At 45.0% G+C, this 15,625-nt stretch overlaps 2 protein-coding genes across 27 annotated transcripts in view; one reads left to right on the top strand and one right to left on the bottom strand.

Annotated features, from left to right (window-relative positions):
* WIPI1 (WD repeat domain, phosphoinositide interacting 1) overlaps positions 1 to 6,951 on the top strand; it is a 37,405-nt gene extending 30,454 nt beyond the window's left edge. For both annotated transcript variants that reach the window (XM_031657163.1, XM_031657164.1), the window contains exons 11-13: positions 857 to 975; positions 2,096 to 2,196; positions 6,416 to 6,951. In XM_031657163.1, the coding sequence (XP_031513023.1) occupies positions 857 to 975; positions 2,096 to 2,196; positions 6,416 to 6,463 (268 nt within the window). In that variant the 3' untranslated portion in view covers positions 6,464 to 6,951. The remainder of the gene's footprint in view (positions 1 to 856; positions 976 to 2,095; positions 2,197 to 6,415) is intronic.
* Positions 3,552 to 15,625, bottom strand: part of ARSG (arylsulfatase G) — a 151,499-nt gene continuing 139,425 nt past the window's right edge. For 8 of the 25 annotated variants that reach the window (XM_003913331.5, XM_021928429.2, XM_003913332.4 and 5 more), the window contains one exon: positions 6,952 to 8,025. In XM_003913331.5, coding sequence (XP_003913380.1) covers positions 7,751 to 8,025 — 275 coding nt within the window. In that variant the 3' untranslated portion in view covers positions 6,952 to 7,750. Of the gene's footprint in view, positions 4,620 to 6,951; positions 8,208 to 9,724; positions 9,928 to 10,426; positions 10,869 to 11,230; positions 11,272 to 15,625 lie in introns of those variants that run through there. The other 17 variants (XM_021928424.2, XM_021928417.2, XM_021928420.2 and 14 more) reach the window with 17 other exon arrangements.

Genomic DNA, 15,625 nt, shown 5'->3' with positions numbered 1-15,625 from the left:
GCCTGAGCAATATGGGGAAACCCCATCCTTACAAAAAGAAAAAATATAAAAATTAGCCAGGCATGGTGGCACATGCCTTGTAGTCCCAGCTACTCGGGAGGCAGAGGTGGGAGGATCACCTGAGCCCAGGAAGGTCAAGACTGCAGTGAGCCATGGTCAAACCACTGCCCTGCAGCCTGGGCAACAGAGTGAGACCCTGTCTCAAAAAAGAAAAGAAAACAAAAGAAAAGCATTCATGACTTCTGTGAATGGGCACGACTGAGCTCTCCTGCTGTGACCAGGGCACCAGAGCTGCCACTGCCCCCCACCGATGGCCACTCTGCTAGCTAGCATTCCTCACCTGTGTGTACTGGGAAGAGCAGAGGACCAATCTTTGTTTAGTCAATATAAGAGAAAGGGGCCACTTTGACGGTGTGCAGCTGCCCCTGGCGGTTTCAGGTCACTTCAGCTCATCCTGGCCCAGCAGCGTGTGGGTAGGTCTACAATTTAAACCCACAGAGTTGGCGGGCGGATTACCTGAGGTCAGGAGTTCAAGACCAGCCTGGCCAACATGGTGAAACCCCGTCTCTACTAAAAATACAAAAATTAGCCAGTTGCTGTGGTGGGTGCCTGTAGTCCCAGCTACTTGGGAGGCTGAGGCAGGAGAATCACTTGAACCCAGGAGGCGGAGGTTGCAGTGAGCCGAGGTTGCGCCACTACACTCCAGCCTGGGTGACCTAGCAAGACCCTGTCTCAAAAATAAATAAATAACCCACAGAGCTGAGCACAGGCTTCCTCATGCTTTTCCTTTGGAAGGTGTCCTAGATATATGATGATTTCTTTTTTTCTTTCACCCCCTCTTGATTGTCACAAGTAGCTTGCTTGGCTCAGGAACAACAGAAGAGAATAAAGAAAACGACCTCAGACCTTCCTTACCTCAGTCTTATGCAGCAACCGTAGCCAGACCAAGTGCATCTTCAGCCTCCACGGTGCCAGGTGGGTGGATGCGGGGCCAACAGGGGAGCATCTCCAACAGTGACCTCCCTCCCCTTCTCCCTCTGCCCTCCCTCCCCTTCCCCCTTCACTGTTACCTGGGGGTGGAACGCCCTCCCTCCCCTTCTCCCTTCTCCCTCCCTCCCCTTCTCCCTTCGCCCTCCCTGCCCTTCTCCCTTCGCCTTCCCTCCCCTTCTCCCTTCGCCTTCCCTCCCCTTCTCCCTTCGCCCTCCCTTCCCTTCTCCCTTCGCCCTCCCACGCCTTCCCCCTTCACCCTCCCTCGCCTTCCCCCTTCACTGTTACCTTGGGGTGGAGCACTCTTCTTGAATTTTTTATTTCCTCACAGGTGAGGCCATGGTAATAGCCTTTAAACGTAGGACCCTCAACCTGGCAAGGCGTTGCACAATATGGTCTTTTTCCTAACAAGTGCTATTAACCCTTTGCCTCTTCAAAAATTGCAATGAGGCCAGGCACAGTGGCTCACACCTGTAATCCCAGCACTTTGGGAGGCTGAGGCGAGCAGATCACTTGAGGTCAGGAGTTTGAGACCAGCCTAGCCACCATGGTGAAACCCCATCTGTGCTTAAAAAATACAAAAATTAGCTGGGCATGTTGGCACACACTTGTAATCCCAGCAACTCAGGAGGCTGAAGCAGGAGAATCGCTTGAACCAGGGAGGTGGAGATTGCAGTGAGCTGAGATCATACCACTGCACTCCAGCCTGGGTGACAGAGTGAGACTCCTTTTCAAAAAATTAAAGCTAAACTAAAAATTCCAAAGTGCCTGTAGTCCCAGCCACTCAGGAAGTTAAACTGAGGCAGAAGGATCCCTTAAGCTCAGGAGTTCGAGACCAGACAGGGCAACATAGTGAGACCCTACCTCAACAAAGCAAACTTCAAAGAGGTAGGATGTTTCAGACATCCGAAGTGGAAAGGCAGGTCAGGCTTAAAGACAGCAGATGGTGAGGATTATGGCTTGTCCTAGGCACAGTCCCTCCAGGGGGAAGACAGACAGCCCCTCTGCTTCCTTTGCCCTTTATTTGAGCTCCCACTCCCCACCCGCCAGGTCATGGCATAAAAGCAGATCCCCAGGGCTTGTTTCATGTCTCTTTCTTGGTTTCCAGGTTATTCCGAGGACGGCGGGGCGCTGCGAGGAGAAGTTATTCCTGAACATGAGTTTGCGACGGGACCAGTGTGTCTTGATGATGAGAATGAGTTTCCTCCTGTGAGCATTAGGAACCCGTAACCGGGCGGCTCAGTCTGTGTGCTTAGAAGGAAACCTTCGCCTCATACGAGAGGCGGAGTCCCTTTCCCTGTTTTCTAGTCTGTACCAACTAATTCTCTGCTCTGGTATTTGGAAAGCCCTAGGATAGTTGTTGTACTGTGTGCTCTGAATCCTACAGAGTAGCCTTTAGGTGTCGAGCTAAACCCTGATGGCATTAGAGTCACTAATCCAGGGAGTCTTGGTGACCTCCCTCCAGCCAGAGGCCTGGAATCTCTTATTTTGCTCCTGTGGCATTGACTTTGCTGCCTAGAAGGTAGGAATATGTGCCTTGCGTAAAACTTATTTTCCTGAGGCTTCCGTGGATGCTTTTGCAGAATGCTGCTTTCCTTGTGCTGGAGGGGATGGTTTCAGAGGGCTGGGCTGTGTGTTCAGGACTCTGAGCTGAGTTGCTGCACTCTGCAGACCAGCTTGACCCTCACTTACCTGCAGCTCTGACTGGCAGACCTGCACCGCCCCGGCAGTTGCAGACACTCATTAAGAACCAACTGGCCGAGTGCAGTGGCGCACACCTGTAATCCCAGCACTTTGGGAGGCAGAGGCTGGAGGATCGCTTGAGCCTAGATGTTAGAGACCAGCCTGGGCAACATGGCAAAACCCCATCTCCACCCAAAAAAAAAAGGCAAAAATTAGCCGAGTGTGGTGGCACGTGCCTGTAGTCCCAGCCGTTCTGGACGCTGAGGTGGGAGGATCACCTGAGCCTGGGAGGTCGAAGCTGCAGTGAGCTATATTGTGCCACTGCGCTCCAGCCTGGGTGAAAGAGTGAGACTCTATCTCAAAAAGAAAAGAAAAGAAAAGCAATTGTATGCTCTGTGGAGGGTGGGAGGTGCAGCGCAGGAGCTTGCCGGAGCACCTTTAGCTGGGTTTTCCAGCAACCTGCTCAGGCTGTTCCCACAGCTAGGGCCCTGAGTGCTGGCTGAGTGCTGGGCGTGGCTTCTCCCACCACCTGCAACTGAAGACAAGATTCTCTCCTGAGTGCCTGCCAGGGCTTCCTCAACTTCCCATTCTTCAAGCTCCCGTCTGGAGTAACATAGACCGCTCTTGTGAGTTTCAGTCAAAACATCCCAGATAGTCCACCTGAAATCATTGCGAGATGGATGTACTGATTTGTTCTGTTTTGTTTTTGAGACAGAGTCTTGCTCTGTCACCCAGGCTGGAGTGCAGTGGCGTGATCTTGGCTCACTGCAACCTCTGCCTCCTGGGTTCAAGCAATTGTCCTGCCTCAGCCTCCTGAGTAGCTGGACTACAGGCGTGCACCACCACGCCCAACTAATAGTTTGTATTTTTAGTAGAGATGGGGTTTCACCATGTTGGTCATGCTGGTCTCAGACTCCTCACCTCAAGTGATCCACCCGCCTCGGCCCTCCTACAATGCTGGGATTATAGGCGTGAGGCACCGCTCCTGGTCGGAAGTAGCGTTTGGGCCAAGACTTGGAGCATCAACTCCTAGAACCAGAGAGGAGCTGCCACTCGGGCACTGAAGCAATGCCCATTAAGCTTTGTTATGGAAATGTCTCCTGATCATGGCTTGTGTCCGTTGAGATTCCAATTGTAAAAGGCTGGAGTGCAGGTCTGGCTTCTTTCTCCGGCAGATCCGTAGGAACCCTCTAGTGAGCACATTTGGCTTAGAAAACAAAGCTGCCGTGGGGCCCTGAGTACAGGGCCGGGAGCTGTTGTTTGTGATCTCCCACATCGGCTCGTGGATCACAGCGTGAGCTTTTACATTTGTGGCTTTCAAGAGGCAGGTTGTCAGACACGTGGCTGGCAAGTGAAGTTTATATCTTAGTGGCGGAGAGCAGTTGTTCTTAAAAATACTAATTATAAACGTCAACACCTCTGTTGGCATGCTGCCTAACTATAAACCAGGTGTTTTACCTTTGGGTTCTCATGGCCCACCCGGCCTTAAAGGGTGTTTTTCTGCACCCTCAAAAGGCAGTGGTTATTTACCTGAAGTTGAGTCTTCCACGAACCAGAGCACTCTCGGTCAGACACTGTGGGGACAAATGTGGCCACTCTACTCTGTCAGGGTTTACCACATCCAGACACTTACTAGGTTCCGTTTCACGAATTTTGGTAAAAGTCTGTGACTACTATAAAACATTATCAGATTCTTCATTGTAATCACAGTAAACCTGGCAACCTCATATTTACAGAATTGGGGTAATTTGGATATTGGCATCTAGGAGGTAGTTCCTTGCCAAAGAACCTGTATAAAATAATAGGTACCTTGTGCAGATCATTGATTTGGGGTGAAAAGGAAAAGGGGAGGTGCTTAATTGAAGAACCAGTGAGAAAGTCTGTCCTGAGGCCTGTGTGCCCATTCAGTGCCAGGAAGCTGGGCATGAGCCAGTTGTTTCTTCTCCTTCCTGAGGACCAAATGAAAGAAAGTTGGTTGAAATTGCATCAGGAATTCTTATTTATACACAAGAAATACTTCCTGCCAGTGAGAGTGGTCACCGAACAAGGTCCCTAGAACGGGTGTTAGACCCTTGTGAGTGTCGGGCAGCCCCTGTGTGCATGGCTGTGTCGTGGCAGCCACCAACCTCTCAGCCTGCCTGCCAGCCTGCAGGCAGATGGTGATGAGGGGCAGTGCTCCCAGTAAGGCACTGTCTCAGTAGCCGGCAGGCTTCTCCATCTCATCACGTAAGGACCAGAGGCACGCGTGCTCCTGGGATGCTCTGTCAACATGGCCCATCTCAGTCATGCCCGAATTGGCAGAAATGTTCAATGAGGGATGCTGGGGAACTTCCTCTCTGTGTTCTTATTCTGAATTGTCATGCCTATTGCAAATCTCTGTGCAGAATTCACATCTTTACTCACATTCCTTAAAATCTGCTAGGACCACAAAAGGCTCTTGGAGTCTCAGCTTGGTTAAAATCGCCTCTCTTGCAGCAACAAACATACAGCCTTGCCTGAGTAGTCTGCTGCAGGAGCTCTGTGAGCCGCCACCTTAAGAAGGCGGCTCATCACTAGCGATCTTTTTAGAACATATACTGACACTTCATATACTGATCACGCTTGCCTCTTTTGCTCCGAGAGCAGTGAAAGAAAAGAGACTTGATCATTTCTGGTGCCTTAGAAAGCTGCTTCATTCAGGAGGATGAGAAGCTTTTGTTTCAGGAACAATCCAACCTGTACAAGTCTCTGTATTTTGTGAAACTAGTCCCAATCTTGTGAGCAAGAGTCAGGAAATCAAGCCCAAGGGTATAAATTGACCTTCCATTTTTTTTTTTTTTTTTTTTTTTTTTTGAGATAGAGTCTCACTCTGTCCCTCAGGCTGCAATGTGTTAGCGTGATCTCCACTCACTGCAACCTCCACCTCCCAGGTTCAAGTGATTCTAGTGCCTCAGCCTCCCATGTAGCTGGGATTTCAGGCATGCCACCATGCCCAGCTAATTTTTACATTTTTAGTAGAGACGGAGTTTTACCATGTTGGCCAGGCTGGTCTCGAACTCCTGACCTCAGGTGATCACCCACCTTAGCCTCCTAAAGTGCTGGGATTACAGGTGTGAGCCACTGCACCCAGCCTAAACTGACTTTTTTTTTTTTTTTTTTTTTTTTGAGATGGAGTCTTGCTCCATCGCCCAGGCAGGAGTGCAGTGGTGTGATCTCAGCTCACTGCAGCCTCCACCTTCCCAGTTCAAGTGATTCTCCTGCCTCAGCCTCCTGAGTAACTGGGATTACAGGCACGCGCCACCATGCCTGGCTAATTTTTGTGTTTTTTAGTCGAGATGGGGTTTCACCATGTTGGCCAGGCTGGTCTCAAACTCCTGACCTAGTGATCCACCCACCTCGGCCTCCCAAAGTTCTGGGGTTACAGGCGTGAGCTACCGCACCTGGCCTAAACAGACTTTTTAATAGTGATGGAGCAGTCCATGTTTACAAGTAAGATGAGCCTTTAAAAAATATATACATATACATATAAATACATACACACACAGATATTTTTATACAGTCAGTATTTGCTAGAACTGTGTCATACTTGTCTACATCTGAATAAGCTGGGTGACTGTTCTGTGGCCATGAGCGAGGTCAGATAGAAAATTCCGCAGTGCCCAGCCTCTCCCTGCTCACTCTGCATGGGCACAGACCTGTTCATAATGCACCTGCCTCCCAGCCTCTTTCTGAGAAGAGTAAGGCCATTCTGTTTTGATTTTGGTAGATAATCTTGTGCCGTGGAAATCAGAAGGGCAAAACGAAGCAGTCATGATGAGAAGCACACCTCAGAAATCAGGACATCCCCCTATCAGGTGGTTTTGGAGAAAACAAGGAAGGTGGAAGAATGGAGTGCAATTGTGTGAGCAGAAAGGGGGGCAGGAATCCCGGGTGCTGCACTGCTTAAACCACAGGACCTGGTTAACTCCTCACCAAGCTTCCCACGACCCTGGTTGCCAGTGGGCGTGGGAGACATTGTATACACATTATGCTATTTAAAATATGTTCAAACCATAGTGTAAATGCTAATTAACCATATTGGTATATAACCAGAATTTTATATTAAAAGGGGCCTCCTTTTTAAATATATGCTGTGTAAAAAATGTACTTATAGGAACATCTCTTTGAATTGTATTTCTTGTATATTACATACTTAGAGAAACTATTTTAGCCAGGCAAAGTCTTTTTTGGCTGTGACTGGAATAAATCATTTATTACTGGGAGTCCCATTTTGGACACTAATAATAAAATCATGGCAATGCATTTTTGAGGTTTTTATATTTTTTTATTTCCTCGTGGTTATAGGGGACAGGAAGAACTCTTTAACATCTTTTAAATACAATCGTTTCACCCTTAAAAGGAGAGGAAGGGGATTGGGCCACAGACTTATCCATGGACTCGTCTGCTCTGAGATCTGGAAAGCGACCTAACTTTGGTCTAAATCTGTGCACTGTTTGCTAGAAATGTAGGATTTCAGGCTCCACTCGAGACCTACTGAGACAGAATCCAGATTCTCACAAGATCCTAGGTGATTTGTTTGCATATTAAAGATGGAGACCAGTGAGTACACTGGTGTGTGGAAGGAAAAAAAAAATAGAGAAGCTCTGCCCTAGATACTAATTAGAATGGATTTACACGAAAATGACCAGAGACACTGGGAACCAGAGAAACAAGGAAACTAAAATGTATCGAATATCTGTTCTGTGTCAGGTAACGTGCCAGGCATTTTCATGTATGCCTTTATTTAACCCTCAAAATCAACTTGCAGGTTAGGTTAAACAATTGCCCAAGTTCAAAAGCTGCAGCTGGCACCTGTGCGTGACTCCAAAGCCCGTGTGCTTCCCATTAGGGCACACTCCCTGTCCAGAGCCAGCACGGCTCAGCTGCTCTCAGGCCAGCATGGAGGAGGGACAGGATACAGAGGGGATATGCAAGGCTAACTCCAAAACCAAATTCCAAGACTAAACTAAAGCGTGTGTTTGTAAAGAGGGTAAAAACGAAGTTTGGAAACAAACTTGCCTAATTCCCAGATATTCCTCCTTGTGAAATAAAAACTGGTCTGTTATGGGGCTTGACAGCGGCAGGCAGTTTGGTAGGGATTGCAGCAGGGAGTTACTGAAGGGTCCTGGGTGTAATCTGCACTGGAGATGTTGTCATTGGCAATGTCTTGAAGGACGTCTGCAAGAACCTTTCTGACCTTGGGCAGCACGGCCTGGTACTCCGCACCACCTCTTTCTAGAGGCACAGCTTCTGCGATATCGTCTTCCAGGTTGAAAATCAGAGGAAGCTTATGCTGCAGCTCAGGCCCGATGCTCCCATCACATGCTCTGGCTCCACCTAGAGAGGGAATGACAACAAATACCTCGCTAACCCTGACAGTTGCCCTATGTTGTAAAGATGAGAGCTGCAAGTGATTATACATTAATGCAAACATACCAGATAACCAAATATTCCAATGACGGCTCTCTCTGTCAGAGAAATGACCTTGAGAAATCTATTTGCTTCTTCCAGTGATGATCCTGTGGTCCAAAATGTTTTGCTTTTTCATTTCCGTTTTTGTTTTTTGAGGCAGGGTCTGGCTTTGTTGCCCAGGCTGGAATGCAGTAGCGTGATCCTAGCTCACTGCAGCCTCAGCCTTTTTGGGCTCAAGCGATCCTCCCACCTCAGCCTCCCAAGGAGCTGGGGCCACAGGCATGCACCACCACACCCAGCTTCCCCCCGCACCCTCCCCCCCAGAGACAGGGGCCCGCTATGTTGCTCAAGCTGGTCTCGAACTTCTGGCCTCAAGCAATCCTCCTGTCCTAGCCTCCCAAAATGCTGGGATTATCAGCAGGAGCCACTGCACCCAGCTTAAAATGATTTGGAAGTTCTCCTTGAACTTGCCTTCAGAGCCAGTAGAACATTCATTCAAGTATCTTTATTGACACAAAATCAGGATATAATTTTTTTGTGTGTTTTGTTTTTTTTTTCAAGTTGGAGTCTTGCTCTGTCACCCAGGCTGGAGTGCAATGGCGCAATCTTTGGCTCACTGCAGCCTCTGCCTCTGGGTTCAAGCAATTCTCCTGCCTCAGCCTCCTGAGTAGCTGGGATCACAGGCACCTGCCACCACGCCCAGCTACTTTTTGTATTTTTAGTAGAGATGGGGTTTCACCATGTTGGCCAGGCTGGTCTCGAACTCCTGACCTCATGATCTGCCCACCTCGGCCTCCCAAAGTGCTGGGATTACAGGCATGAGCCACCGCACCAGCCAGGATATAATTTTTTTAAGTATCTTTAACCTCTGCCCTTTAAGAGTAAATTTGATTTTTTTGAAAATCGATTTCTTGACTACCAATTGGTGAATCAAGTAGAAAGGTAGGTGAGTAATTTCACTTTGGGTTGAAGATGACAGTCTTATGTGGATTCGAATCTGGCTGTGAAAGCCATCCAGAAGAGGAAGGACAAAAATGTTTGGAATGACAGCAGCTTCCTTGGCTCTTCATGATTTCGATGACTTTTGGGTGTGTGTGTTTTTGTTTTTTGTTGTTGTTGTTGTTGTTGTTTTTGCCTTTGCTATAGAAAAAGTAGTTAAGGTGTCTGATGGAAACAAATATAACATAATTAAATAAACAAAGGGAATTAAGGCAAAAGATAGCCCTCAAAATTACAAGAGTTCCTAAACACTGACTTTGCTTCTGAGCTTAGCAGCAGCCAAACATTAATGAGATAGAAACTTACCAGTTGCTCAGGAGAAGCAGAGCTTTTTCTGACACTAAGATCTGAGAGAAATTCTTCCAGTGGCTCCTTCTCCTACAGGGGACCCTGTAGGATAGAATGCTCACTGGCATTCTTACAAAAAACAAAACTGATACTAGGATGGTTCCACTGATGACTTCTTATCACATCCTTTACTATATGATGAGAGCAGGTGCCAACATGCAACTCAGTCCAAGGAAATCTATAGGGGCAAAGCCATACCACCTAAGGATTCAGGCTTCTGGTCCAATCTGGCCAGAAATAAAATTTGAAATATTTAGGAGAATGAGTAGATCTCAAAGCCTTTAGATAACCCTTTATTACTGGATTTCCTCTTGTGGCTGAGAGTCAAGTTGATCAGTAGAGATTAATAGTTGTTGTCTTTGCCTTGAGTTTGGAGTAGAACTTGATTATTCTTCATTGCCAGTAAAAGGCAGTGATGTGAGTTTTGACAAACAGTTCATGCTAGGAGTAGACACTGTGTCCCAGGACTGAGGGATCTGCCTAAGATTAAGGGAAAAATCTGAAAGACTCATCCTAACAAAGTGTAAAACTAAGGCTTTATAAGTTCAAGGGAATTGACTACTGATTAACTGCCAGTGAAAACAAAAATCAACACTCTCAGATAACAGAAATCAGAATTGCTACGATGCATCACCAACAATGTCCAGCTTACAATTTTTAAGGACGGCTAAATAGGAAACTCCCAGTTTCTAGTCTGGCAAGTAAGGAGGTCGGCAGTAATCACTTCATTCTAACAAGTAAAAAGCTGAACAAACTAAAAAAACAACAACTCGGCCAGGCGCAGTGGCTCACGCCTGTAATCCCAGCACTTTGGGAGGTTGAGGCGGGCAGATCACAAGGTCAGGAGATCGAGACCAGTCTGGCCAACATAGTGAACCCCCATCTCTACTAAAAATACAAAAAATTAGCTGGGTGTGGTGGCGGGCACCTGTAATCCCAGGTACTTGGGAGGCTGAGGCAGGAGAATCACGTGAACCCAGGAGGTGGAGGTTGCAGCAAGCCGAGATCGTGCCATTGCACTCCAGCCCAGGCAACAATGCGAGACTCCATCTCAAAACAAAAAAAAAAAACCAACAACTCTTATTAGGTCTTTCAGACAAATGAAGTCACAGGGCAAACTACTGCCCCCAAAGTCAGAGAGACAGACAAGCAAACAGAAAGAATCACAACTTAGCAGAGCAGAAACCCACAAGCAGAAACCTCTGCAAGAACCGGTGCCAGGAGTAGGGAAACCCTGCACTGTAATTGACAAATTGCTGGAGGCTCAGTGTGGACAAGTCTGAGGGACGAAAAACTCCAGTGGGGCCCAGTTGTCAAGTGCCCCCTCCCCCCACACCCAAAACACACGCACTTTTGTGAGTTTTACCTCCAGGAGCTCAACCAAGTTCTTACAGTAAATATTGGAGAAACATCTCTTCATCCTTCCAAAAGAGGTAGAAGAAAAGTAATTTTTAAATATACCAAAACGTTCTAGTTTTCTTAACGAGGCCTGCCCGGGGAAACTATTTTACCAGAGCTTAAATTACTTAGGTTTTTCTCAGAGCCTAACTGACCTAAGGGTAGGGAGATCCCAGCTGTAGTCACTCTAGCTGTTCCACCTAAGGGGAGGGAAGGGAAAGACTAAGAAGCATTTGTGAAGTTCACAGTCCAAGGATACAGGCTCACCAAAACACTAAGATTCAACAATAACCTACCCAAATGAGAAGGAACCAGAAAACCAACTCTGATAATATGACAAAACAAGGCTCTTTGGCACTCCCCCCAAAAAATCACATTAGCTCACCAGTCATGGATCCAAACCAAGAAAAAAAATCCCTGATTTACCTGAAAAAGAATTCAGGAGGTTAGTTATTAAGCTAATTAGGGAGGCACCAGAGAAAGGCAAAGCGCAATGCAAGGAAATCCAAAAATCAATACAAGAAGTGAAGGGAGAAATATTCAAGGAAATAGATAGCATAAAGAAAAAACAATGAAAACGTCAGGAAACATTGGACATACTTATAGAAATGCAAAACGATCTGGAAAGTCTCAGCAATAGAATTGAACAAGTAGAAGAAGGAAATTCACAGCTCAAAGATAAGGTCTTTGACTTAACCCAATCCAACGAAGACAAAGGAAAAAGAATAAGAAAATATGAACAAAGCCTCCAAGAAGGCTGTGATTATGTTAAACGACCAAATCTAAGAATAATTGGTGTTCCTGAGGAAGAAGAGAAATCTAAAAGTTTGGAAAACATATTTGGGGGAATAATCAAGGAAAACTTCCCTGGCCTTGCTAGAGACCTAGACATCCAAATACAAGAAGCTCAAAGAACACCTGGGAAATTCATTGCAAAAACATCATCGGATAACCTATAAAGGAAAACATGAGACAAAAATACCAGGTATCCTATAAAGGAAAACCTGTCAGGATTAACAGCAGATACCCTACAAGCTAGAAAGGACTGGGGCCATATCTTCAGCCTCCTCCATCAAAACAATTATCAGCCAAGAATTTTGTATCCAGCAAAACTAAGCATCGTATATGAAAGAAGGATACAGTCTTTTTCAGACAAACAAATGCTGAGAAAATTCACTACTGCCAAGCCAGCACTACAAGAACTGCTAAAAGGAGCTCTAAATCCTGGAAACACATCAAAATGGAACCTCCTTAAAGCATAAAGCTCACAGGATCTATAAAACAAAAATACAATTTAAAAAGCAAAAACAAAAAACCAAGGTACATGGGCAACAAATAGCACGAGGAATGAAATGGTACTTCACATCTCAATATTAACACTGAATGTAAATGATCTAAATGCTCCACTTAAAAGGTGCAGAACAGCAGAATGGATAAGATCACCAACCAACTATCTGTTGCCTTCAGGAGACTCACCTAACACATAAGGACTCACATACATTTAAAGTAAAGGGGTAGAAAAAGACATTTCATGCAAATGGACACCAAAAGTAAGCAGGGGTAGCTATTGTTATATCAGACAAAACAAACTTTAAAGCAACAGTGGTTAAAAAAGACAAAGAGAGACATTATACAATGGTAAAAGGCCTTGTCCAACAGGAAAACATCACAATCCTAAACATATATGCACCTAACACTGGAGCTTCCAAATTTATAAAACAATTACTGCCGGGCGCGGTGGCTCAAGCCTGTAATCCCAGCACTTTGGGAGGCCGAGACGGGCGGATCACGAGGTCAGGAGATCGAGACCATCCTGGCTAACACGGTGAAACCCCGTCTCTACTAAAAAAATACAAAAAACTAGCCGGGCGAGGTGGCGGCGCCTGTAGTCCCAGCTACCCGGGAGGCTGAGGCAGGAGAATGGCGTAAACCCGGGAGGCGGAGCTTGCAGTGAGCTGAGATCCGGCCACTGCATTCCAGCCTGGGCGACAGAGCGAGACTCCGTCTCAAAAAAAAAAAAAAAAAAAAAAAACAATTACTAATAGACATAAGAAATGAGAGAGATGGCAACACAATAATAGTGGGGGACTTCAATACTGCACTGACAGCACTAGACAGGTCATCAAGAAAGAAAGTCAACAAAGAATGAATTTAAACTATACCTTGGAACAAATGGACTTAACAGATACATACAGAACATTCCAATCAACAATTGCAGAATACACATTCTATTCAACAGTGCATGGAACTTTCTCCAAGATAGATCATAGGATAGGCCACAAAATGAGCCTCAATAAATTTAAGAAAATTGAAATTATATCAAGCATTCTTTCAGACCACAGTGGAATAAAACTGGAAATCCATAAATAAATGGTTACATCCCATGTTCATGGATTGGAAGACTTACTATTTTTAAAATGTCAATTCTACCCAAAGTGAACTACAGGTTCAGTACAATCCTTATCAAAATCTCAATGATGTTTTTTGCAGAAATAGAAAAATTCATCCTAAAATTCACATGGAATCTCAGAGGACCCAGAATAGTCAAAACAGTCTAAAAAAAAAAAAAAAAGCCCAAAGCTGGAGGACTCACACTCCTGATTTCAAAACTACAACAAGTCTACAGTAATCAAAACAGTGTGGTACTGGCATAAACACAGACATATAACTAATGGAATAGAATAGACAGTGGAAATTATCCCTCGCATGTATGATCAAATGATTTTTAACAAGGGTGCCAAGACCATGCAATGGGGAAAGGACAGTGTTTTCAATAAATGGTGCTGGGAAAACTGGATGTCAACATGTCAAACAATGAAGTTGGACCCTTACTTTATGCCACATACAAAAATTAACTGGAAATGGATCAGAGATCTAAATATAAGACCTAAAATACTAACACTCTTTTTAAAAAATATGACAAAATCTTCACAACAATGAATTTGGCAAATCATATCACAGATGAATTCAATCAAACATGAAAGAAATAATACTGATCTTGCACAAACCCTTTCAGAAAACAGAGAAGGGAATGTTTCCGAACTCGCTTTATAAGGCCAGCAAAATCCTGATACCAAACCTTGACACAGACAAGAAAGGAAAATTATAGACAAAATCTTAGCAAATCAAAATCAGCAAGATATAAAAAGTATGATACATCATTACTAAATGGGATTTATCGTGGAATGTAAAGTTGGCTTAACATTTGAAAATCAGTCAGTGGAAAAAGAAAAAGAATCAATGGAATTCACACCATTAAAAGGGTACATATACAGCTATCACCATTTATAAAACCTCACCAAATTATACATTATAGATCTGGGCCTTTCACTTTGTGTACAGGTTACCTTAACTGGTTTTTAAAAAGAAGAACAATAAGGTACACCTGAATTCTAGGCCACATCCCAAAACAGACTGGTTGTCTTTTTAAGGTCACTCCCAGGGCATGACCATAACATCATATCCTCATCATAGAAAAACACATCTTTTCTCTAATCTAATGTGGTAGATGTCAATTCATCTAGCTTATCCAAAAGCAGTTGTAAGTAACTGGAATGCAAATATTAGAAGCAAGAGGAAGAAGGAATCAGAACATGCTGCTGTTTCATCCTATTCCCAGTTTTCACTGATGCATTAAAAGTTCAGTGCTCCCTACCCAGACTCTCTTGGAAGTTTGGTGACTCCTTAGAAGAGCAGACCTCCCCTGGGTGTTATAATTCGTATCTGATTGTGATCATTCTAAATAGCCCTATTACTTCATAGTAACATGTATGATTCCAACGTTGTGGTGCCAAGGGCTTTCTGGCAGGACTATTACTTGTGAAATTAACTCAGCCTGGAAGGCCCATACCTCTTAGGTAATGTAATATAAGGACTCTAATCTAGAAACTTTTCAACTGAAAACAACACATATCTGACTGTTTCGAGTTTTAGGTTTTAGAGAATCAAAGATTTCTGTGACATTTTTAATACCCCTCAAGTCATGTTTCGTTTTTATGCCACATTTTCTTCAGGATCACTTATTTACACTCAGGGAAAATCATTTTTTTCTTATATAATTCTTTGAAAAGCTCCAACATTAAATAACTGAATCAAGTTGGAATCTGCATTAGGTCACAGGTTTTCCTTTTTTTATTTTTTGGTTTTCATTCACTTAAAAAAAAAATTGTAGCGTTCCTACTAAGTGTACTAAGCACTTCAAGACAACAAAGATTAAAGCACTGAAAGAGTTCTGAATTTAGAAAGCTTAAAACTAGTACAGGTTCAGGCTGGGCGCGGTGACTCACGCCTGTAATCCCAGCACTTTGGGAGGCTGAGGCGGGTGGATCATGAGGTCAGGAGATCAAGACCATCCTGGCCAACACGGTGAAACCCCGTCTCTACTAAAAATACAAAAAATTAGCCGGGCAAGGTGGCGGGTGCCTGTAGTCCCAGCTACTCGGGAGGCTGAGGCAGGAGAATGGTGTGAGCCCGGGAAGCAGAGCTTGCAGTAAGCCGAGATCCGGCCACTGCACTCTAGCCTGGGCGACAGAGCAAGACTCTGTCTCAAAACAAACAAACAAACAAAACAAACAACAACAAAACTAGTACAGGAAATAAGACGTGTACCTAAATGACTGGCATGCGTGGCAGAAAGTGAGAGATAACAGAGTCCTCCAGAATTCCTACCCGGCTGGGAAGATAAGCAAGAGTTTTATGAACGTGGCATTTGACTTGGGCCATAAAAGCTTAAAAGGGTTTTAATACGGAGAACAAGGAAGAGGAGACTTGTTCTTGGAAA

This window comes from Papio anubis, chromosome 17 (assembly GCF_008728515.1).
Source record: "Papio anubis isolate 15944 chromosome 17, Panubis1.0, whole genome shotgun sequence".
Classification (NCBI taxonomy): Eukaryota; Metazoa; Chordata; class Mammalia; order Primates; family Cercopithecidae; genus Papio; species Papio anubis.
This window is presented reverse-complemented; position numbering and strand designations above follow the sequence as displayed.